A 25,236-nucleotide genomic window follows, 5' to 3' on the forward strand; every position below is an offset into this window, starting at 1 on the left:
CTCAAAATTAAATAAACTTATTTTCAATTAAAAAAAAAGCACAAAAAAAATCTTTGCGGTTTCGAGCTACAAATCACTGGAAAACGTGTCTTAATGAGATGAAAGGGGTCTTACGGCACCACCTTCACGAGATATCGTAAAATGGACCTCAGATTCATGATCAGGGACCAAAATTACTCTTTAGAGCGAAGTTTCGACGAAATCGTAGAGTGGTCGGGGCAACTTTAACCGATTTTGTTTGAGTTGGCGGAGAATTAACCATTTCTAAGAGCTTATCAATAAGCCAGCATTTTTTAGTCGACGATGTTTTTGAAACTATTGATCCAATGTTCAATGTGAACAAAATAAACATGTGTAAAGTTTTCTCATCCCATTGAAAAAAATATTCAGAATCTACAAATCACGACTAACCTTTCAAAAAGGCCAAATCATTATTGCTCTTTTAAAATGTTAGTCTTTATTTTGAAGTACTTTTTTCACATTACTATTTTTTATCAGAAAAGTGAAAAAGTTGCACAAAGGATTTTCAAATATTTTAAAACAACTTTTGCAGGGACAGCCGTCCATTGCAGGGATGAGTTAAGGACGTAGATGGTGTCATTCACTCGATATGTTAAATGCTTCAACAAACAACACAAATAATGATTGGTACAATCTGAATCAAGAGTTTAATGCTTTTCTAAATCAAACATGGCCGACCGGGAATGATGCCTTTCAGAGCAGCCCAAGAAACTTGAATTTATAATGAGATTTAACTAGGGACCCTACTCGGGACCCTAAATAGGGATACTGGTCGAAGTGAATTTGACGTACCCAAACAGACACGAGATTGACGTACCCAAATGAGCATTTCAAGCAAAACAATGTAAATGAGCCAAGGCCGAAGTGTAAACAAAGAGTCTGTCTTGCTCGTTCCTAATTTAAACATCCACTGACGTAAGCAGGATAGACTGTTTGTTTACACTTCGACTTTGGCCCATTTACATTGTTTTGCTTGATTTGCCTTTACGCCCAGCAAAACTTGGCACTGTTGGCAAGATGACAATTTTCCCCTATTTAGGGTCTCTAGATTTAACCTGTAAAACGATTATTTTTCACATTCATCACTGTTTGGGGCATAATCAAGGCAGCATTTTAAAATATTGGTGCTCTTAATTGGAAGAAAAAAAATTGGATTCAATTTCCATTTTTTTGTTGTTTTTGATTTGATGCCAACGCGACTCTAAACCCGACTTTTTTTAGCTTTGTTGACTCCGACTATGAGATCCTCATCCTTGCCAGAAAAAAAGAAACAATTTCGAAAGGTCGATTGCAATACTTCAAAATGGAATATCTCGACGACGGGGCAGTTTTTAACCTACAGTCATCCCACATATTCGGAACACCCACAAATTCGGAACACTTTTGTGATAATTTGTCAATAGCATGCCAAATGCATCTTTTCTGGCGACCCTTCTATTTTTAGGACCTTTATTTGGACATTCTCCTGCTATTTCGCTAGCAAAAGGAGTTCTTTTTGAATAAAAAACTGCATTTCAAGACTGTTTTGTTCAGATCTGCAAAACACTGCCTCCAAATTGCCTGTTCCATAATTATGGGATGTTATTGTGCCTCCCACAATTGTGGAACACCTGAATTTAACAGATACTTTCACAAAAAAAAAGTTATCAGACCATTTATAAAACATTATTAAGCTTGAGTTTCATTGGTTCCAGTGTGTGAAGTCATTATTTTGTAAAAAATATGTACTCCTGGAGAGAATCAAAGTTTTTTCTCCTGGAGAGAATCAAGTTGTGATTTATGTAGAATTCTATCTGTCAAGGTCAGCCATTTAAATTTCATAAATTTTTGGTCAGTTCAGTATTTAAAAACAATATAAAACTTAACAAATAGGAGATGTTAGATAGCATATTTGTATGGGGTAATCAGAACTTTGCATGGGCATGGTGCTAATCTTGTACATAAAAAATAACATAGGATTTTAGGACCGTAGATCTGCTTAAAATGTTTTCTATTATAAATATTTACAATTTTTATCACAGCTTTAGTGTTATGCTTTTAATTTATTTTATCGTGTTAATATGTAATTTGTAATTTGTTGTTTTATTGGTTACGATAGCATGTTTCATTCTGTTTGACTTAAAAAAAATCATCAACAAACAGTTTAAAGATGAAATATCGTTTTGTTTATTCTATTTTTAAACCAACGTCACTCGCTCTATTTTGCCTAGAACCGTCTCATTCCATCATCATCATTTATCGATTTAGCCCGAACTGGAACGTTTTTCTTGCTTTCATCGCATCCATATTCCGTTTAGTCCACACTCTATCATGTCAACGACTATAGAGGAGCTCACTAATACCTAGTTTTAAACAGGAAATTATCAGCAGCTTGTCGCTTCCTTTAATTAACGGCTCTTTGCTTCTATATAGAGTGTCGATTTAAATTGAATTTAAATGTTTAATGATTGCTTTTAAAAGGGGTGTTTTTAAATGAAAATTGTTTGAAAACGCATTCTTAGTTTAAATTCTGCTATATAAGTCGTGTTTGACTCTTCGGATTACATTTTCAGCAAAAACTTGTGCGCCAGTTGCAACAAACTAAAACTAATTTCGATGACACAACAGTCCCCAACTCACCTCTCCCGCCAACGATGCTAATCGCACCATGCTTCCGATCTAGCAGATTCTGCCCGTCAGCCATTTCCGCCGCCGCGTGTGTGTTGCACTCTCGCTCAAAACTAATCAAACGTGGGCCGTTTTTACCGCTTACACTTCACCACGTACAATAACAACCAACTGGGTTGCAACTTGTTGTTGTCGTAGCTGGTTATTGATCCATTAAACCTGTGCCACGAGGGAACTAGTGTTTGCTTTTCCCAGAGAGGAGTGCACTTTCAACACGAAGATCACACTGACTTACTTTCCATTAGTGTAAGGTAAACAAATTTTCACAGCCACGTTTTTTTTTTTTTTTTTCGGAACAACCGCCAATAGTGTACAACTATAAACGCAAAACAGTCACATACAGCTTGAAATGCTTCGCCGGCCGGCACTTTTCTGTACCAGTTGTTGAGGTTTGCTCATTGCCGCCGGTCCAACTCCAGTCGGGGTGCTAAAAATAGAAGAAAGTGAGGGAAAAAATTAAGTCACTCGTGATTGAACGTTTTGAGCAAACTAACAAAACACGCGCAATAAAAGTGAGGCGTGTTTGATGGATCTAAGGAAAAGGAAGTGGACTGGGTCCAAAATAAACCGGGTTTCGGCCAATATGTGTGAGAGCATGTTTGAAAATACGATGCACCACGTGTTTGGATGGCCACAGACTAAAAGACGAGGCAAACTTCTAAGAAAAGCGATTCAACTAAAGTTACAGCTAGCGTTTATTGCACGGTAAAACAATTCAGACATAGAAATACACAGATCTTCTTAGAAATAAATAAACATTCTCGAGAATGCCAAACGTTGAAACGGCCAGGCCTACTGCGTAAAGTTAACCGCAAGGATGGTTCGTTTAAGTGGATTGACGTTGAGCAAACATCTTGTTTCTTTCGTTTAACTTTTTTTTTGCCTCTTGACAAAGATGTAAGTTATGATTATTTTGGTACAAAAAAAAACCTTTGTCGCATTTACTCATTTTAAATTTCCGTTTCATGAAGCTTCCCATAAAAGCAAATAACTTAATTTTACATACGTTGCGCGATTGTGCAACCACCAGCTGATAAGACCCGCTAGTAGCAACACAGAAACTCAACCCAACAACCATTCAAGGAGGGGGCTTTATTTGCTCAATTTATTGATTATTTCGATTGTTCAAATTGCAATCTCAAGCCACCACCGGGGCGGGTCTTATCGCAACACTTTTGACGGATCCACGGTCGAAAATCGCATCGCGCGGTAGTCGTTCAAGACCTTGACTGATTATCATTATGCCATTGTGTGTACTTGCTGAGAAGAATTAAGAATACAAAAAAAAATGTTTATTTTTCCCCGTGTCTTGTCTTGCGACATGGGCGGCGCGAGGACGGGCTGTAAAGTTCAAATTGATAATAAATCAGTCCGTCAGTTTCGAGTGTATTGTTGGGGCCCGATGGTTGTCTTCGCGCCGAGGTAGATGGATGGGAATTTTCAGATCCGTTGGTCGAGTTATGAGCATGGTAGTAACGGGCGATTCACGATTTCACGATTACCGTGTGCTTTTATAATTTTGGTTTCGTTGAGCGTTTTAGCAGAATGCATTACTATTGTACGCTTTTACAAGTTTTGGGCAAGCCATGCATTTTTTTTTAATAATTTTAACAATATTTTCTGAACTTAATTTAATACAATACTTTAAGCAAACCCGATATTGCCGGTTAATTTTTTTTATTTAAATTTTACCATGGAAAATCTCCCTTATCCCCTTAAACAAGTGCTATAATGAGTAACTGTGATGCTCGCTCGTCTAGATAAATTATCGTACTATGAATCATTTTGGTAAATGACAACTAATACAAATGTCAAAACCACCCACAGCCACCATATTTCTACTGAAACGCTCTGCCAAAGATAGAATAAATTCAAACATGTGCTGATTCAAGTAAAACTCCCATTCATGCCGCTATCCGACCACGTGCAACAGTTCGATGACGCACGTAAGGAGGTGTCCATCATCGCAGCACGCTATGTTGAACAAACGTTAGACACGCTCAAATCGGTTGTCAAGAGACCATCAAGTGCTCTGATTAGCATTTTTTTATCAGTCCCGTAATATTGATCAGAAGAGGCGTCAAAATTTATTTAGTAGTAGCTCCATAATAGGAGATATCATCCAAGAGATCCAAAATGTCAACCGGCGCGGTAGGCGTCGTGGAAGCGACAGTGTTGCCAAACAACCAGTGAGTCTTTCTTAATAGCCTACTTTGCATACTTGATGGGCGCACAAACGCACACACACACACACACATACTCACTCGCGTAGGAATGCACTTCCCGGCAAGGAAAGTTGCTGTGCCAGCAAGCAGCGGACTCAGGTTCAGGTAGGTAGATAGGTTTTGGTCGAGCGGCATAGTGGTGAACAGTAGTGGTGTGACAGGCGACACCACAAGCTAGGGTGACCTGCGTTTTGAATCTCTTTGAAAAGTTGTTTTTTACTATTTGATTTTTGTCAAATTGGTGTATCCCTAGCCAAAGTTTTTGGCTGTCTGGTATGTTATTATTCTTATTTTTTACATTTCTAATCTAATCCAATCAAACCCTAGCGCAGCCAATGTTTTGAAGGACCCTGGAGCCCTTCTTGTCATTTATTAATGCAATGCATCAATGCATTATAATACATTGAAAAATAACAAGCGTAAAAGCGGCCAGGCCTACTGCGTAAAGTTGTATCGCAGAGAGTTGATTCGATGAAATGGGTTGAGTTTGAGCATGGAGTCACAGAGTAACCCAGAGTGACCAGTCAGAAGAAATGTCATTTCATTTTTTGGCTCCACAAGGTTTGCTGGTAGCAGGCGTGCGATGTACCTCCAAGTTGAACCAAAAATCAAGAGGCAGTGGGAACTCTGTCTTACTCTGTGATGGAGTGTTATATCACAGAGTAAGACAGAGTCACTACTGCCATTTGATTTTTGGTTCCACTTTGTGGTACATCGCAGGTACATCGCACGCCTGCTACCAGCAAACCTTATGAAGCCAAAAAATAAAATGACATTTCTTCGGACTGCTCGCTCTGTGTTACTCTGTGGTTATATCCTGGAACAGAACTGCTAATTCTAGTAAAAACACTAATTGAAATTGAAATAAATTAATCAAAGAGAAAGTACTCAAAACATTTCAGCAAGTCAAAAAGGACGAAAAAGATCTAATACATTGCAAATTTCTAGAAGAAATAATTTTCTTGAATTCATACGAACATGTTTTTTGTCCATTTTTCAGCTTTCCAGTATTTGTTTACATAACTACCTAAAATAAAAAGTTTGGAAAAAGATGAAGTGTAAAATCCTATTTTATTTTTATTTATTTTTTGCAAACCGGATAAAAAAACGGCTACGTTTACAACGAATGAAAGTGCTTGCGGCCATTTTAAAGCCATCCTGCAAAATGAAAGTGTTGGAAATAAAATGCATGTATCAAATGTATGCATTTTGGAGGTGGGCAAAAAAGAGCGATCATCTCGAAAGCCGGTTCATTAATAAGAGCAAATGAAAAATGGTTCACAAAAAAAAGAGCCGTGGTTCATTTTAAAAATCCTGCCTTTGGAAAGAACCGTTCAGAGATGTTAAGATTTCTAAACTTGTGCCTTTTTTAAGTTGAATAATTTAATTCAATAAATTTGCAACAAATTGTAGTAAAAAATTTGTTATTGTGGATTAAGTTATTTCTTTTATTTCATTACTTTTACAGTCGACTTTCTGGTTGTCAATATCCAAGGGACCGTCGAGGAAGAGAAGCATCAGTTTACAGAACGATGCAAAATGAAGACTCGATTGAATCAAGTTTTTTCTTGATATCTAGCTATGGGAAAAACTCAAGGCAACGTCCAGCAAAAAAAAAAACAAACAAACAAACAAATGTCAAACACCCTTCAATGCTTCGTTTCTCGAAGAAAAATGCCTATGCAAGCCATGAGAAAGTAAAATAATTGACAACCGGAAGAGATTTTTAAAGCAAAAAGAATCCAAGGGACCGTCGAGGAAAAGATCCTTCAAGCAAGAGAAAACATCGAGGAATGAAAAGAATCGAAGTATGCAGTTTGAAGGGACTGAAGAATTCATCGGTACATGGAGCAATATTGATATCGAGAAGATCGACAGCCAGAGAGTCGACTGTATATCAATTCCCATTAATGGGCTATCTGCAATCACTTAGCTTAGAATAATTTAGTAAAGTAAAACAGATAAGTTACTTAGAAAAGTACGCAACTTACGGCCGTCATCTACAATCAACTTAGAAAACTTGCTGGGCTGATATACGTTGCAATGCAGTTGTTTGTTTACCTTTGATATGGAAACGTCAACTTACCGTAGATTTTGAAATTTTCCAAACCATAGTCAAGTTTCTAATTGGAATACGTTTCCAATTGATCTGATTTTTTCTAAGCTAAGTGCAATTTTGTAAGTAAAGTGATTGTAGATAGCCCATATGTCACAATTGTCCTAGAAGTACTTTTTCAAGTACTTTCAATAATATTTTTAAACTGAATGAATGTACATTAGGGTGACAAGAAAAATTGAAAATTTTGGAAAATCTTAAGAGATACCCTGTTTTAATTCTTTAGGTAAACAAAAGTAACTGTACCAATTTTCAGCAAAATCGGCAAAGGTTTAAGGGTTGCTAAAAAATATGGGGAAAAGCAAAAAAATCTAAATCCACCATAAGGTAGCGTTAAATTTGTCGGATCATTGTTGAGTGTGAGATTTTTATGTAAAACAAGCCTTACCCGACAAACTTCGTTCTGCCTTTTTTTCGTTTGTTGACGTTTTTTGCTTTTTTGCCTATTCAGCCTCCTGTGATCAAAATATGATTTTACGTAACTTTCTCCATACAATTTGCCGATGCTCCGGAATCGGTTCCAGAGTGGCCAAAGTGTCAATTAGTTAGCGTAAGAACCTTCCTTGGGCTTATACGAACCCATCGTAACAAAAAGCACCTCGATCCGACGCGCCGTATTGAACTGATTCGCGTTCGAACAAAACCGTCGAAATTTTTTATATATATAGATATATATAGATTTAGAGAAAAAAAAACTATGCCGAAGATCGCAAAACGATTCGAATTAACCCTGACGAGTTATTAGCGATTTCTAAAAGACGTTTTTGTATGAAAAGATTTTTTTCACCAGCTTAAACGGTCTATAGCGACCCTTAAACCCGAGCTTAAACCTTAACCGAACTGGCTCAAAATTGGCACTGTTACTTATTTTTACCTAAAGAATCTAGCCAGTGGGTATCCCTAATGAAGTTTTTTTCTATTTTCACCCTAATGTACATGGAAGAGAAAATCTGAATGAATTCAAATAAAAATGTTGTGACTTGTTTTTGTATAAAAATGACAAAGTGGGGAAAATCCAGTTTTCCGGGTCACCCTACGGTACGCACACTTCCCGCGATGCGGTGCGGTACTACCGTACGAGTGTGCGTACATGCGGGTTTATTTATTTTTTCTCTTCTTTTCATTGCTACACGACGGATACCCCACCACACACTACACTAGCGGTACAATCTGGACGAAAATGGAGCGCTGCTGTTTTGTATGGCGATGTTAAGAACAGAGCGAAGCACTCTTAAAATACGCGAATGGCAATACAAAACCTAGGAGGGGGGGGGGCCCGAGAGAGAGAGAGAGCAACAACTGCCTGCCGCCGTTTTTGTCACCGTAAATAGAGGCGACCGTCTGCGGTTTTTCCTTTCACGAATGCATCATTGATTTTGTCTAAATCCATTCTAGAGAAAATGAGTTTTACGCTGAGGGTTGATTTTTTTCGGTTTACGAGAATTTCTAGAGCAAGCGTTTAATTTTAGATCGATCACATCGGTCCTGTTTTACGCTCGACTTGTGACATGACATAAAGTCTTGTGCAACCCCATGGCGGAAGTAGCTTCCTTCCTATATATTTATTTTTCGCTATGGCTCTGTATCCAAAACACTCGGCTTGCTTCCATATTCTTGCACAACCACTAGCCCATTTATAACACAAATATAGATAATGTGGTGGCGCCTTAACGCCAGCGGCAAGTAGGCATTGATTTTTATTGGCGAAATGTCACTTTCGTTCGCTTCGTTAGCGATGCACATAACCCGACCCGCCCCCGCGAGAGAACAATGGCACGCGGTTTCCGCAAATGTCTACTGAGATGAGACGGGGCTGACGTTTCGGCCCCAGAAGGAAACACGTGATTTCGGCGTAGGTATGAAAACGAAGCTGAACCAAAAAAAAACTCACAAGCCTGGCGATGGTTTCCGTCGCCGACACGCACCGCGGTTTTTTAGGATGATTTTTTTTCCTCCTTCTACCGAACCGACTTTTTGTTCAGCAGAACCCGGCACTGTAGCGGAGCACAAGGTTCTTGTGTTTGATCGAAGACAACCGACCGACAACTGCAGCAGGCAGGCAGAGAAATTTTCCGAACAAGCCGCGCAGAGAGCCAATTTTGGCTCTCTTGTTGTGTTCGCTTCTGGTCGGAGTTCATAAAGAATACGACTTGCTCACAGTGGCTCTGTGTAGAGCGGACTGTAGATTAGGAGGCAAGACTTGTTCGATTTTGAACGAGGAACAATCAAAAATCTTCCGGGGCCAAAAAAAAGTGATAAGTTTCGAAATCAACCTACGGTACTTGCTAAAAACTGAGCAAAAATTACTGTCAATATAAAAAAAGGTTAAAATTGTATGCCGCTGTTACAAAACGCATAATAAATCAGTTGACCAGACAAAACGAATCCGAAAATTGAGAATTGACTTGAATTCCTTATCAGCTATTGGACGTCATTTGAAAATCGCTCTGTAGCATATGAACTTTGCCTTCTCTTTTCTCCCTCTCTTTCTTCTTTCTTTATGTTTTCAACCTTCTCCACATTCCCACACGCGATCACAATACTTCTCCCATTGAAAAGTGCATACAGAACGAATGAATGACACCAGAGCAAAGAGAAATGATGGTTGTTCGCGTACGGGATCGCTTTATTGCCTTGTTTCCGAACCTTAATGGCTTTTACGTTCCTGATGGCGTGGTGCAACATTGTTCGCGCTCTTTTTGTAAGCGGCGATTTTTGTCGCAAATATCGTTACGTTCTGACGCGGAACTATACGTGGGTTACTTTGAGATTGCGTTTATCAATTGACTAGCCACAATCAAATCACTTGAACTTGTTATCATGTTGTTTCTATTATTGGGTTTTTTTTTTGTAGTAATTAATCTTAAAAACAGAATTCGATTTTAGAAACGACTCCGAAGTAGTCTCTTAATCCGCACGTTGATTTGCATAACAAAACAAAATATGGTTGAAAGTCCGTTGAAACCGCGATGAGGGTTCACTTCTTTTTCCTGTTGCGCGACAAATGTTGCATGCATCATTTGTCACGAAGCGATTCAGAAAAATGCTGGTACAATGTTGCCAGTATACTTTCACACGTGTATTGTTGACGATTAAATATATTTTTTCAGCTGTGCTTTTCTTTCAAGAAATATAAAAGTAGCTATAGCTTGAAAACCTTAAATTTCATCAAAAAAATGTAAGGTTCTTTTTGATTGCAAAATTGATTTTGCTTCAACAAATTATTCCTCATAATTTGTTTGTCCAAATTTTCGATATTTAGTCCCCTAAAACATACCAAGAAGTTTTTTTTATTCTTAACTTATTTTTATTAGGTTCTCTTTAGGTGCTAAGACCAAGTTAGAACCGAGGATCGATCAACGTATAATATATACACATCAAAAACAACTCCTTACACTCCATACTTGGAGATCATGTAACTGACGAGGGTTACTTGCTCCAAGCGGGTCTTGCAGGTCTTGAACCTGCCGATGTACTCAGAGAAAATGCCCCACAGCTCAGCTGACCTGTAGAGCACCTCCCCGACTTCCTCCTCCGTGGTTCTAACGTCTCGAGAGCCACTGCTTCCTTTGCTGCTTTCTGCGGGTCGAGGGCGATCCTTCGATTTTCCGTCCGGAACTCCGCCATCGAGAATACCGGAACTGCTGCGGTCTGTGGCTTCGTGGGCTCCAGAGTAGTTGGCACACCGCTTCGGCTCGGCTTCCTGGACTTCGCACTGGTCCGTCTTGTAGGGACCCCCACAGATGTTGCACATCCCCTTCAAGTGACAGTTCCTGGTTCCATGACCCATCAGCAAGCAGTTCCTGCACTGGGTCACGTGCGGTCGCTTGTTCCGGCAGGCATCCCACCGGATGTGCAATCTTCTCAAACGCTTGATTTCACTCAGCTTCTAGGTTGGTGTACCCCTTGGGGAACGTAACAATGTTCTCTTGATGGCGTGGACCTCCACAGCATCCAGGTTGTGCGATTCCTTGAGGTTCTTCTTGACGAATTCAGGTGAAGCCGGTGGAAGTCCTCTAACGACGAAGCGGAGTTGCTGCTCGCTTCGTTTCTCGTGGGTTTAGAACTCCACTTTGTTCGCAATCAAGTGGGCTCACGCGGTTTCAAAACGCTCCTCGGAGATACACAGAAGTTTGATCCCAAACGGAGTCAGCTTGTAAGTTGGCATGGTTGTGCACGACGACATTACACTCCGAAGATTGGCGTAGCTCGTATTCTTTACCACCAGAGGTGGTGGTTTCTTGGCCTGGTACCAGTGGGACGCTTCCTTTCCCGGCTTGGTTACCATTGTTGTTGTGGTTGTTCTCCACCAGCGGGCTGAACTTGTTGTTGTTGAGAATATGCCCCTCTTGGACATTTCCGACAACGGCTCCGTCGCTGGTCTTCTTCCGCTTCCGCATTCCGTTTACGGTACGAAACTCGTCTCCATCGGAGGATTCTTCCACCTCCATCCGTAAGCACTTTCCCGGTCACGAGGAATTCTGGCAGAGTTAGTTCTGCTAGAATCTTGCTAAAATGATTCTAACAGACCTGTTAGAATTCTCTGAGAATTTTGCCAGAATATTCTAGCAAAACGAAATCTGTTAGAATTCTGTGAGAATTTTGCTAGAAAAATCTGACAGAGAGAAATCTGTCAAAAATTGCTTCATTCCGCTAAACCGCTTTGTAGCGAACTTGACTTCCGCCAAAATAGTTCTGTCATCGGACTTGTTTAGACAAGTTCACATTTTTCATTTTTATTTTTTTAAAAGATGCCACATCACCTTATGTTGTCGGCTATTTGGTTGACTTTTTGGTTATTCAAACAAGTTAATTGTATGCATATTGACTATTTTAACAGGCACCGGATTGAGACCGAGACCGAGAAAAAAAACACGATGCTAGCTTGGTGGTGCAGCACCAGAGTTAAACGACCAGCGGCCGAATGCTACGCGGAAACATTACAGAAAGGTAAGCACTGGAGCCAAATCTAAAAACATCAAGTTTACATGTTTTTTTTTTATTTGCAGGTTGTCCCGAGATTTGTCCACGCATCGCCCTGTCCCAGGGCCATCCGCTCGTCAACGATTGGAGTGACCGTCTAAGAAGTGCCACAATGTGAAAGTGTAGAATTAAGAAAGTTAGTGCTTGTGTTCCAGCTTCCATTTATTGTGATTACAAAAATATTTGTGAGAATAAATTCGATTTTGAAATTCGTTTTATTTAAAAAAAATAGTAAATAAAAATATTTTACTAACTGCTTCTAGCTAAATTCTAGCAGAAACTTCCTGCCAGTTTTTTTCTAGCAGGATTCTTACACAATTCTATCAGAATGGGCTATCAGTTCGTTCTAGCAGCATTCTAGCAGGATTCTTACAGAACCGATTGATTTCGCCGGCTCCTGCTAGAACCGGTTATTGCATTTGAGCTGGAATTCTCAAAGAATTCTTGAGAAAAGCTAGCAGGATTATGGCAGCGTTCTAGTAAGAATATTTTCGCTCTGTAAGATTTCTGTAAGAAACCTGCGAGAACGCCGTGACTGGGAATTGCCGCGTAACAGAAACCCGTCTGCTTCTGTCAAGCTTGTCAAGTTTGTGTGCATTGGCCGATGCACGAAGTGATTTGTTTACATTTGTTTGTACACTCCGCAAACGTCAAACCATACAAAATTGCTGCCGGATCTTTTCCGGGAGAGATCCGGAAAAAAGATCCTGCACCAATTTGTATTGATTTGACGTTTGCTGAGGGTGCCAAAAAGTTTGGTTATGTTCTGCTTGCAAAAGACAATAAGGTTCTTTGAAATAGTTTACATCTCTGACTTGTTCCCACTGAGAATTTTGGCTCGAGCCTCGACTCGATTCAGGCTCGATCTCGAGCCAGATCGACTCGAGGATCGAGCCAAAATTCTCAGTGGGGTTCCATACCAACGTGCGTAGTGTATTCAGTGTATCGAGAAATTAATAGTGAGAGTGTGTGCAACATGGAGTTAAACTTTCTGTGTAGTTGCTGTGAAGGTTACCATGGCACTTTGAAAAGTTTAACTCCATGTTGCACGCACACACTCTCACTTTTAATTTCTCGATTGCATCGCGAACCAAAAAATAAAATGACATTTTTTCGGACTGCTCGCTCTGTGTTACTCTGTGGTAGCTTATTAGCTGGGTGCTGAATAGTGGTTCGCAAAACGGCCTCAATTTTGAACTGTCAAAGTGGAACCAATTTACTGTCCGCCAAAAGTAGAGAGTATAGAGAGTATTGTTATCGATATTTTTTTTCTGCAAGAATAAAAAATGTGTGGCTTTTGGAACCTAGAGTTGAAGTCAAGAAATCTTAAGAAAGTTAAAGTAGCGGTCGTCAATTTTTATAATTATGAAAGTAAGTTGATGCGGTTGTATCTATCCAAAAGCTGCCTTCATTGTTTGATTCCGTTTGAAAACCTACTGGTTTAGTGATAATCTTCTCTGTTTGTTGGATCAGCTTCGCTACACTGAAAAAAAAAAGTACCAAATTCCTAAATTCTAGGAATTTTGCCTCCTTTCCTTACTAAGTAATCCAAAAAACCCGATTACTAAATAAAGAAAAGAGTCAAAATTCCTCGAATTTAGGAATTCGGTACTTTTTTTATTTCAGTGTAAAATGAGCGATGTTTTATCGCTAGAGTGGTGTATGCACATCGGAAGGAACCGGTCAAGAAAAATTTCAAATGGGCAGCAGCGGCAGCGAAAGCAAGCCAGATAGGGTGAAGAAAAGCCCCAAGAAAACGCTCCCTCTCCTTTGTTCTGCTGTTCGTAAAGCTGTTTCTTGACCCCTTTCCTTCCGATCTCCATACTAGCCTTAGACCAGGAAGAGCTGCAGGAATCCAAAATTATCCAGAGATTTATCTGCCGCAGTTCTTCGTCACCCATAAAAAAGAAAAAAACCTCTAAAAACTTGAAAACACACAAATTTTCAGCCAAAAATGACAAAAACTAGACAAAATAAAACACATACAACTGATAATAAAATAGCTCATTTACCAGTAAGAAAAATGTCATGAACAGCCTCCTACTTTGTAGATGTAAACAAAGTGGGATCATTCGAAAATAACGTTACGCATTCTCTCTATTCATCACCCAGCTTATTAGGAATACTTTCAGAATATGCAAAAACCCAGAAAGTGTCAAAATGTACATGATGCCTTTTGAAATGTTGCCGTCGAACTGTCAAAACAAACCCATGCAGCAAATCAAATTTTTGTTTGCGTTGTTTATCTGGCAGCAAGTTGATGTAAAATCACAAATTCTACACGTAAACGCAATGAATTCGGCGAAGTAAGTACCGAAAATTAAAACCAAATGTCTCGTACTAAAACTAACGCCGTTCCTCCCGCCATTCAAGAGAAAACATTGCCAAGTACGCCGCCGGCAATCAGGAGGACAACTTCTGCCGCCTTTGCTTCGTGAAGGCGTTCAAGCTGCGCAGCGTGTTTCCTTACGGGGACGACCCGAACAGTGAGCTGTTCCGACAGATCACCAGCTTGGCCCTGGTGAAGTTGAACCCCGCAGAGGAACCGGACTGCTGCGTTTGTTCGCGCTGCGTCGCACTGCTGGATGAGTTTAGCAAGTGGCAGCTGCAAACCGTCGAGTACAACCTGCTGCTGGTTGAGGCCCGCGGCGGAAAAACGAAGGCTCCTGAAAAGGAGGACATTGAGCTGCTGGTAGAGTTGAGCCAACCTAAGCTGGAGAAGCAAGAAAGTGAGGATGATGTTGATCCGTTTTTGGCTGCGATCGACAGTGATTCCGGGAGTGAGCAGGAAAGCGGCAAGCGACCACAGCGAAGGTCGGTCCGTCCGGCTAGATTTTCCTCGGGGGCATCGCCGCCGAAAAAGCGCACCAAAGGTCGCAAAGCGGTGAAACAAGAAAAAGATGAATCGGAGGAAGAGGAAACCATGATTGTGGCAACGCCACTAACAGTGAAGATTAACAAGGGTCGTAAGGCGACTAATGTGGTCCCCTCGGAGTCGGAGCCCGAGTTCGAAGAAGATGCCGTCGATTCCGATGCAAGCTTTAAGCCGTCTCCTCCGAACCGTAGACGAAGCAACCCTGCAGGGACTGCGCAGAACAAATCTACCACTTCCGGGAAGCGACGTAAGATAAAGAAAGGTCAGGATGACTCGTTAGACCACCGCGGTTCGTTGACCGTCCACAGTGCCACAGACTTCCAGGTGTACAACGCCGGTCACGGTACCGTCAACATATCGTTCCGCGGTTTCCGGTACTTCAAATTTCGCCACTATCGCAGCCGCAGCGCGGATGAAGTTCATTATGGGTGGCAATGCATCGAACACGATTGCAGCGCTCAGATTTACACTCGGAGTGTGATCAAGGGAAGCATCTTCTGGAAGAACAGGTTCATGAAACACAACCACCCGGAGGAAAACTACGAGAAGCTGGTGGCGGTGAAGATTGAAAGTATTGCAGAGGAAGAGCAACGCCTGTACAGTGAGGATCTTCCCGAGCGGGAAGTGCTGCAAGCGGGTCGTCGCCGACACTGCTACAGCTTGGAGAAGCTGCCTTCCGGGGAGGAGATCCTGCTGTACGGGGATCACAAGCACCATCAGTTGGTGGAGAAGGTGAGCTCTCTAATTTTTCGTAGCTTTGTGGTTAGGGCCAATCCGCACGACTCAAGAAGTTGGCTTTACAAACAGCAGAATAAAAAATATGTCCATTTCTGTTGAGGCTTTCAAGCCACCTCACAATTTTTTTTTCGTTTTTATTTTTATTTTGTTACTTTTTTTCTTGCCCTAAAATAAAAAAAAACATTTTTTTAATATTTCATATCTGCCAACTAGGATTTAAAAATTCTAAATTACTTTTTATAGAGTAGTTTAAGGATCATACTAAACCTCCGCAATAAAAAATAAGACAACGAAACAAAAAAAAAATCGTGATTCGATTATCCGAAGTTCTGATTCTTCGAAGTGAAATTTTGCCAAGGCCTTCGAATAATCGAGTCTGGACTACAAATATCTATAAATATAAATATAAATATAAAAATATTAGAATTTTGAAATGTAAAATTCAAGAACGCAGCATTTTTATTTAAAAAAAATAAGAAATTAAAGTATTTAAAAAATAAAAATAAAGCAAATTCAAAATTTTCTTGAAAATTCAATAGAAAAAAATACAGAAAACCTAAAATTTTAAAATTTGGGAACTTAGAATTACATAAACTAACAAATTTAAAAATTCAAAAAACAACTTTAAACTCTAAATTTCGAAAATCTAGGGTTTTGAAAAAAATAAATACAGTTCGTACTCGATTATCCGAAGTCCTTGCCAAACTTTCACTCCGGATAAACAAATCATAAAACTTCTATTTTTCTTAAAGTTCGGGATGCTTACATAGAAGGAGAGTCCAAAAAGCTCCAAAAATATCTTATGGTGGTAAAAATGGCTGCGGATAAAAATTAAATAATTTAAGAACCTATTAATTAAATAATACATAATTTAAGAATTTAAGAATCTATCGATTTAAGAATCTATTAATCTAAGAATTTAAGAATCTATAAATTCAAGAATTTTGGAATCTATGAATTTAAGAATCTTAAAAAATTGAGAATTTAAAAATTTAAAAATTTGAGAATCTATGATATTTATAAGAATCTCAGAATTTTGGAATTTTGGAATTTTCAAAATTTAAGAATTTAAGAATTGGGCCCTAAAATAAAGTTTAAACTTGTGATATTATTGTTCATAACGATAAAGCTTCTTTTCTGTGTATAATAGCCCTTTGTACGACCGCAAAGGATTTAAAATAGATGTTTAAATCATTGTTTAAAAATTAACATAGCGGCCCTTCTTGACAGAAAAGGTCCTCCTTGACAACTCGTTCCAAGGGGACTATAGTTGATCCATCGAAAACATGTTGTCTTGTCAATATATTTTTTTGTATTGAAATGAAAAAAAAAAAAGTGATCAGAAATGGTTTTTAATCGTGTTTTTGCCGATGTACATTAAAATGTAAATAGGGCTTAAAGACCCTATTTAAGAATTTAATTATTTAATTATTTAACAATATAAAAAAATTAAAAATTTAAGAACATAAGTATTTAAGATTTCAAGAATTTAAGAATTTAGGAATTAGGGAATTTAAGAATTTAATAATCTAAGAATTTAAAAATTTAAGAATTTAAAATTTAAGAATTTAAAATTTAAGAATTTAAAAATTTAAGAGTTTTAGAATTTAAGAATTAAAAAATTTAACAATTTAACAATTTAAGAACTTAGGAATTTAAGAATTTAAGATTTAAAAATTTAAGAGTTTAAGAATTTAAGAATTTAAGAATTTAAGAATTTAAGAATTTAAGAATTTAAGAATTTAAGAATTTAAGAATTTAAGAATTTAAGAATTTAAGAATTTAAGAATTTAAGAATTTAAGAATTTAAGAATTTAAGAATTTAAGAATTTAAGAATTTAAGAATTTAAGAATTTAAGAATTTAAGAATTTAAGAATTTAAGAATTTAAGAATTTAAGAATTTAAGAATTTAAGAATTTAAGAATTTAAGAATTTAAGAATTTAAGAATTTAAGAATTTAAGAATTTAAGAATTTAAGAATTTAAGAATTTAAGAATTTAAGAATTTAAGAATTTAAGAATTTAAGAATTTAAGAATTTAAGAATTTAAGAATTTAAGAATTTAAGAATTTAAGAATTTAAGAATTTAAGAATTTAAGAATTTAAGAATTTAAGAATTTAAGAATTTAAGAATTTAAGAATTTAAGAATTTAAGAATTTAAGAATTTAAGAATTTAAGAATTTAGGAATTTAAGAATTTAAGAATTTAAGAATTTACGAAGTTAAGAATTTAAGAATTTAAGAATTTAAGAATTTAAGAATTTAAGAATTTAAGAATTTAAGAATTTAAGAATTTAAGAATTTAAGAATTTAAGAATTTAAGAATTTAAGAATTTAAGAATTTAAGAATTTAAGAATTTAAGAATTTAAGAATTTAAGAATTTAAGAATTTAAGAATTTAAGAATTTAAGAATTTAAGAATTTAAGAATTTAAGAATTTAAGAATTTAAGAATTTAAGAATTTAAGAATATAAGAATTTAAGAATATAAGAATATAAGAATTTAAGAATTTAAGGACCTCCGTGTACGCACGAGTGCAAGCAGCAGTCAAGTGCTCAGTGCTCCATCGTTTTTTCGAAATTTTTCGCCGTAATTTACCGTGATTAGCCGCGAGTTTGCTCCACCAGCATGCCAAGGGCCGGCCGTGGCCGTGGCAGTTCGAGTGCGGCCTCGAAAAACCCGCGAAGTTCGTCAACCGGCCGTGTGCAAAAAGGTAAACAAACCAACGCCGCGTCGTCCGCCATCGCGCCGGGGAGTGTGTGCGCCAAAGGATTCGACCCGAAATTATTACACGCTAATTACCGCGTCCAGGATCGCAGCCCTATAAGGCTCCGTTCAGCTACTTCCGGCAATCCGTCGACCGATGGCGCTTCAACATCCGCCAACATTCCCACCGTTCGCGAGACTGAGTGACGAGGAAAGCAACAACAACAACACCGACGGTAGCACTACCGACGACGACGACGACGATGGTCGTGCACGGAAGAAAGTGATTTCGCCAAAAAAGGAATTACTCCAAAGGAACGACGACCACCACCAATTTTTGTTTTGGACACGTTGGCGGACGATGTTGACGAGCAGCTGGAAGGCCTCGTGTACTGCCTCAAAATAGGTAAATCGTCAGTGCAAGTGTTCACATTTGACCAAAAGAACTTCGACCTGGTTGTGGAGAAATTGAAGCGTAAAAACTTCAATTTCTACACATTCGACCCCGTGCAGAAGACCGCTGTTAAGATCGTCTTGCAGGGGTACCAAGACCGCCCGACCTCCGTCCTCAAGGAGCACCTCTCGGGTGTCGAAATAACGCCGCGAGACATAAAAGTCCTCTCGCGGAAGACAACCGTCACAGGTACACACACACTGTACCTGTTGTACTTCGATCGCGGCACCGTCAAACTTCAAGACCTGCGGCGGACTAAGGCGTTGGACGGTTTTTGGGTAAACTGGCGGTTTTACTCAAAAAATCCAACGGACGCAGCGAAATGTCACCGATGCCAGAAATTCGGCCACGGCTCGCGGAACTGCAACCTCCGGCCCCGCTGCGTGAAGTGCGGTGAGTCACACCTCTCGGAGGTGTGCGCACTGCCACGAAAGGCGAACTTGGGGGAAAACGCAGAACAAACCAAGCCGCGCGTAAAGTGCGCGAACTGCGGCGGTAACCATACCGGTAATTACCGCGGATGCGTCGCGCGCAAGTCCTACCTCGAGGAGCAGGAAAAGAGGAAGAAGAAAGCAGCAGCGTCCCATCCTCCTCAGCGAAGTACGAGCGCAGCCGTTCCTGCAGCTGGCCAGCGCACGGTTCCAGCGGACAACCCAGCGTTCCCTCATGGATGGGGGCGGTCGTTTGCAAGCGTGGTCGCTGCCGGTAGCGGCGATGCGACCCAGCAAGGAGTCACCGGGGAAGATCTCTTTACCCTGCCGGAGTTCTTTGCTCTCGCGGGGGAGATGATGACGCGGTTTCGGACCTGCCGTAACAAGGCGGAGCAATTTCTGGCCCTCGGGGAGCTGATGATTAAGGACATCTATAAAGGATAAAAAATTGTGATCTAGTTTTAAGCTTTCTCTATTTCTATCCCTTTTCCCTTGCAATTTTAGTAAGTTTTTTTTCTTATCTTTTTCTTACTTTCGGCAACCCCTTAACTACAAGCAACAATTGTTCCAAAATGGATTATGATGTAACACACAGCTGAAAGGAACTCCAAAACTCTGTTATGTATTCCAAAAGAACTTATTGTATATTGATAATTCACCAATAAAACCGAATTGAATTGAAAAAAAAGAATTTAAGGATTTAAGAATTTAAAAAATTAAGAATTTTAGAATTTAAATATTTAAGAATTTAAGATTTTAAAAATTTAAGAATTTTACAATTTTAGTATTTTAGTATTTTAGAATTTAAGATTTTAGGAATCTGGGAATTTAGGAATTTTAGAATTTTAGAACTTTAGAATTTAAGAATTTGGGAATTTAAATTAAAAAAAATGTAAATTAAAAAAAATACAAACAAAAATTTCAAAATTCATAATATTTAACAAATTGAAAAAACGATACATTCCTAAAGTCCAAAGCATTCAGAATTTTAGCAATCTTAAAAAAATATTAAAAATAAAAAGAAGCAATCAAAACAAACATTTAAAAGTCTCAAAAAAGAAAATAAAATAATCAAAAGATGAAAATAAAAAAAGATCAAAGTTAAAAAAAAACCTTGAAGAAAAATTTGGAAGTTTTTTGTCATGTTTGCAAACTTAAAAAAAATCAATGAAAAATTTAAGAAATTCAAAACAAGTAAATTAAAGGTTAAAAAAATATGTTCTTTTTTTATTCAAGAAAATTAAAATAAAATATATTTTTTTTGGATTTAGAAAAGAAGAAGCTTTGAATTATAAAAAAATACATTTTTGCATGACTATTGATTTTGATGATACACTAAATCCCCTAAATACGCTCCCCCCGATTGCTCCTCCCCCGTTTTGCGCCCCCCGAATCGGGGGAGCGTTATTGCGGGGTTTTGGCGTAAAATGGAGTTTTCTTTTTAAATGTACTTCATTAACATATAAATGAAACATTTGTATAAGGGGTCATCCACAAAACACGGATAAGGGGCCATCCTATATGGGTGTATTAACCATCGGTATAGCTTCAGGTATGTTTTATGTTTTAGGTAGCTTCAAGTAAACCACAATGGATACTCTGGGGTACGTTGGATTGTTATGGGTCCTCCAGGAACTCCAGGGAGTTATGACCTGATGATCTACCTGATCAACGGGGGTCTATATTGGTTTATTAACCATCGGTATAGCTTCAGGTAGCTTCAGTGAACCACAATGGATACCATTCACCATGTTGGATTGTTATGGGTCCTCCAGGAACTCCCGGGAGTTATGACCTGGTGATCTACCTGATCGACGGGGGTCTATATGGGTGTACTAACCATCGGTATAGCTTCAGGTAGCTTCAGTAAACCACTCCAGGAACTCCCGGGAGTTATGACCTGATGATCTACCTGATCAACGGGGGTCTATATTGGTATATTAACCATCGGTATATCTTCAGGTAGCTTCAGTGAACCACGATGGATACTCTGAGGTACGTTGGATTGTTATAGGTCGTCCAGGAACTCCTGGAAGTCATGACCTGCATAACTTCCGGGAGTTCCTGGAGGCGAAGGGTATCCATCGTGGTTCACTGAAGCTACCGGAAGCTATACCGATGGTTAATACACCCATATAGACCCCCGTTGATCAAGTAGATATCTAGGGCATGACTTCCGGGAGTTCTTGGATACCCAGATTTGTGGATGGTCCCTTACCCGTGTTTTGTGGATGACCCCTTATATAAATATTTCATTTATATGTAAATAAAGTACATTAAAAAAGAAAACCCCATTTTACGCCAAAACCCCGCAATAACGCTCCCCCGATTTGCGCTCAAACCCCGAAATAACGCTCCCCCGAATTGCGCTCTCCCCCGGTGTGCGCCCCCACAAAAAGAGCGCACATGGGGGATTTAGTGTACACAAGAGATATTTTCGGCATTTTATCGACCGGAAAAGCCTGATTAGAAATTTTATTATTTTAGGCCGACGGAACGCGCGTGTTTGGCTGCATCGTGACGACGTGCCGCGCGATCGTCTTCTACCCACCGCCGGAAACGGGCCAAAAGATCCGGCTGTACAGCGGCAGCACCATTTCGCCGGAGGAATCGTTCGACATTTCGTACCGCAAAACGCAGCAGGTGATTCACTACGAGGGCCACTATTACGTGTACAGTGGGAGGAAGATTGACGGCAAGTGTTTGCTGTGGCATTGCTATTTGCGCAAGCAGCATAACTGTCCCACGTTGATTTATGTGGCGGACGGTGATTTGGTGGTGGCAAACCGGCAGCAGGTTAAGTTTGCCCACAGCCATGGAGTTGGGGAGTACAAGTTGGAGGAGGGGCTGACGATCGTCGAGGGAAGAAAGGGCACGTTGCCGGTGGAGTCGTTTGAGTACGACATTGGAAGGAATGCGCTGGGGACGGACTTTATACTGTTTGAGGGGTTGCGGTACACGGTGATGAACACCAAAGTGGACGGAACAAAGGCCTGTCGGTGTTTGGAGGAGCAGTGTGGAGCTTATGTCTATTTGACACCCGGTGGGATGCTGGTCAAGTTTACGAGCGTCAACGAGCACACTCACCCGCTGCCGGACAAGGCGAGACCTCTGGAAGACTTTGATTACGTGATTCAGACGAAGATTGTCGAGCGGCACGCGTCCATCTTCAAGTGGTACCAAAACTACGAGTACAAACGACAGTGCCGGCGGGACAACCAGACGCTTTACTATCGCTGCGTTGAGAACTCAAACGGCTGCATGGGTACGTTCACGGCGAATGGGGACTTTACTTCCGTGCGGGTGAACCCAGAGCAACACAACCATGGTCCAGTGAAGCCGGAAAAAGAACGTCACCAAGTGATGCTGGAAGACGATGGAACGACCGACTTTAAGATGGACCTGAACGGCGACGGCAGCGAAGTGCTCAAGTATAAAGATTCTCGGTATTGTCACTTTTACAACCACAAGTACGGGTGGCGCGTTTGGCGCTGCTTCCAGTCGGCGCGTTGTCGGGCCACGCTTTACCAGAACCGGGCCGACGGAAGGGTCTTTGATGCCGACCGGTTCGAGCACAGACACGACGGCCCAAGGCGGTTTGTCGATGTGGATGGTGACGGGGGGACGGCATCGGTGGTGAAGGAGGAGAAGCGCAGTTACAGCGATTCCGACAGTCGGGAAAGTGCCGATTGGTTTTAGGTTAAGAGCTGTTTGTTCAGGGCACGAATAAAGTTAATTAAAAACAAATAATGAGTTTTGTAGAAAACCTTAAAATTTATTCAACACTCCATAAACGTATAAAAATCATCGTCCGGCGCCGTGTGGCTGCCGTCCAGCGCGTCCGGATTCGGGAAGCAATCGGCGGTAAACTCCCGCGAGGCCTCCTCCAGCAGTAGAGTTTCCGTGTCGAACGGATGCTCGGTCACGACGGGCTGGATGGCCGCCACCGACGGTCCGATCAGTTCGGGCTGGGTGTGCGGTGGAATGTCCGCCAGCATCACCGACAGATCATGATCGTGGTCGTGCAGGTGGCTGTGGTGGTGTTGATGGTGGTCTTCGTCCAGCAGTCCGACCGCTACCGGATCCAGTGGATGGTGGAGCATTGGTTGGGAGAAGACTTCTTCGACCAGAGGTGGAAGTGTAAGATGGGTGTCCTCTGGGATCGGTGGAATGGGCGTGGGGAGTAGCGGTGAAGGTGGTTGTTCTTCTGGAGCTGCTGGAGGATGCACTTTGGCGTAATGTTTCTTCAGGTCCCACGAAAAACGGAACTTACTCTGGCAGAGTTTGCAACCGTACGGATATTCCGAAGTGTGGATCATAACGTGGGCTCGGAGTTGATAAGGATGCTCAAAACGCATCGAGCACATTGTACAATGATGCTTTCGGAAGCTCTGGTCATGGGTGCGGGTGTGCTTGTACAGGATCGCTTTGGTGAAGAAGGCCTTCCCACACACTTGGCAGCTATATCTCCGCTCGTTACTGTGGCAGTTCATGTGGTCTTTCAAACGAAACAGCTTGTGAAACTTTTTGTTACAAATCTGACACTCAATCCGTTTCTCCTGTCCGTGGAACACCAAATGCGAACGCAAATCGCGCAACGATCCCGTCCCACTAAACGACTTTCCACAAATGTGACAAACCGTAGACTTAGGACCCGCAGCACCTGCCTTCTCCAGATCCTTCTTCCCCTCCTTCTCGCCAGCTTTACTATGCTTGTGCACGTGAACTCGCAGCCCCATCAACGTCGGCAACGTTTGTCCGCAGATTTCGCACGTGAATGGTCCCATCCGTTTGGAGTTTTCAGTTCCAACCAGCTCGCACGTCTGGCGGTGCTTCTTCAGCTTCGTACAACTCTCGAACGTTCGCTCGCAGTCCAAACACACCCACTGCAGCTTCCCGTTGACTACCTGTCGACGAGAATCGCTCACCATCCGCGACTTTTTTCGTTCTGCAGGCACTTTCTGCTCCACAGAAACCTTCTTCACCGGTTCCGCTCGAGCAACAACAGGCTGCGGCTCAACCCGTTCCTCCTCCCCACTCGAAGACGAAGAATCAGCACTCACCCCAAAATCCTCCACCAGTGGCAACTCCGGCACGACATCACCCCCTATCTCAACCGCCACATCCGGCGGAGGACTAAATCCCCCCGCACCATACCCACCACCATCATCCGGCTTGCCAAAGTCCAAGTTCAAAAACTCCGAAAGCACGCTCCGCTCGGCCAGCAACGCACCGATCCGTTTTTGGGCCTCCTCGCACCGGCACCGGAACTCCCGGATGCGGCCCAAGAACTCCGCACAAGCTGCGCAGATCTTCGTACATCCGGCGCTCACGTCGATCCCCGCGATGGCCAGCTCTCCGAGCAGTACCAGGTGCAGCTCGGACAGGTCCAGCAGCTGGGGTTGCTCGCGGGCGCACAGTCGGCAGATGTGAAACAGAAATGGTTCCGCGGCCGTCAGGGAACATCCCGCGCTTTCACGCTTCAGGATCAGCTCATCGACGGCCGATTCGATGATGTTGGTGATGAGGTTGTTGTATTCGGTTATGTTCAGCGGCTGTAGCAGAAGAGTTTTGCGTAATTTGGGGGACAAAATGTATACTTTAATTGCAATTTTACCTGATGAAGACTGTCCATTTTTTATTTTAAAGTTGCGTTTTTGTTTTCAAATATCTCAACAGCTGATTATTTTTATTTATCTATTTACCAAATTTTGACAAATCTAATACACGTTTTGAAAAATCTGCTCAAACTTCTCTTGAGAATGTTGCATTATACACTCACCTGTAATAACTCAAAACCATCATTTCGTTTTAACACTTTTGGAATAGAGGAGAAAATCGTGACGTCAGAAATGAAATCAAATCACTCAAAGTTCATTTTGAAAGTGACTTTAACATTTTGGCCTAGTTTGACAGCTACATTGTCCCCAGTTTTTTTGTGGGAGAGAAAAGGAGGCGAATACTTTATGAAAATCATACCTGTCAAAATTCCTAGCCTCAAAATTTTGTCGCGAGTTGCT

General features: G+C 40.7%; 4 protein-coding genes across 6 annotated transcripts in view; 2 read left to right on the plus strand and 2 right to left on the minus strand.

Moving 5' to 3' along the window:
- LOC120421015 (equilibrative nucleoside transporter 1) overlaps positions 1-9,082 on the minus strand; it is a 35,778-nt gene extending 26,696 nt beyond the window's left edge. The window contains exons 1-2 of the mRNA XM_039584137.2: positions 8,921-9,082; positions 2,641-3,115 (exon numbers count right to left, since the gene is read on the minus strand). Of these exons, the coding sequence (XP_039440071.1) occupies positions 2,641-2,704 (64 nt within the window). The 5' untranslated portion in view covers positions 2,705-3,115; positions 8,921-9,082. The remainder of the gene's footprint in view (positions 1-2,640; positions 3,116-8,920) is intronic.
- On the plus strand, positions 3,123-12,793 carry LOC120421016 (uncharacterized). Of its 3 annotated transcripts, none has more exons than XM_039584139.2 (3): positions 3,123-5,018; positions 11,870-11,979; positions 12,039-12,793. In XM_039584139.2, the coding sequence occupies exons 1-3, from the start codon at positions 4,963-4,965 to the stop codon at positions 12,128-12,130; spliced, it is 258 nt and encodes an 85-aa protein (XP_039440073.1). In that variant the 5' UTR covers positions 3,123-4,962; the 3' UTR covers positions 12,131-12,793. The 3 variants fall into 3 exon arrangements, with proteins under 3 accessions (XP_039440073.1, XP_039440074.1, XP_039440072.1); XM_039584140.2 differs by having other exon boundaries at positions 3,123-4,877; XM_039584138.2 differs by having other exon boundaries at positions 3,123-3,393.
- Positions 12,794-14,168: 1,375 nt separating this feature from the next.
- LOC120421013 (uncharacterized) lies at positions 14,169-22,966 on the plus strand. The gene is made up of 3 exons (XM_039584135.2): positions 14,169-14,318; positions 14,386-15,619; positions 21,704-22,966. The coding sequence occupies exons 1-3, from the start codon at positions 14,173-14,175 to the stop codon at positions 22,913-22,915; spliced, it is 2,592 nt and encodes an 863-aa protein (XP_039440069.1). The 5' UTR covers positions 14,169-14,172; the 3' UTR covers positions 22,916-22,966.
- On the minus strand, positions 22,967-25,023 carry LOC120421014 (zinc finger protein 205-like). Its single transcript, XM_039584136.2, has 2 exons — positions 24,834-25,023; positions 22,967-24,771 (listed from the first exon to the last, which is right to left on the minus strand). Exons 1-2 carry the CDS (start codon positions 24,849-24,851, stop codon positions 22,996-22,998), a joined length of 1,794 nt encoding a protein of 597 aa, XP_039440070.1. The 5' UTR covers positions 24,852-25,023; the 3' UTR covers positions 22,967-22,995.
- Positions 25,024-25,236: the final 213 nt, after the last annotated feature.

This window comes from Culex pipiens, chromosome 1 (genome assembly GCF_016801865.2).
Source record: "Culex pipiens pallens isolate TS chromosome 1, TS_CPP_V2, whole genome shotgun sequence".
In the NCBI taxonomy this organism is placed as follows: Eukaryota; Metazoa; Arthropoda; class Insecta; order Diptera; family Culicidae; genus Culex; species Culex pipiens.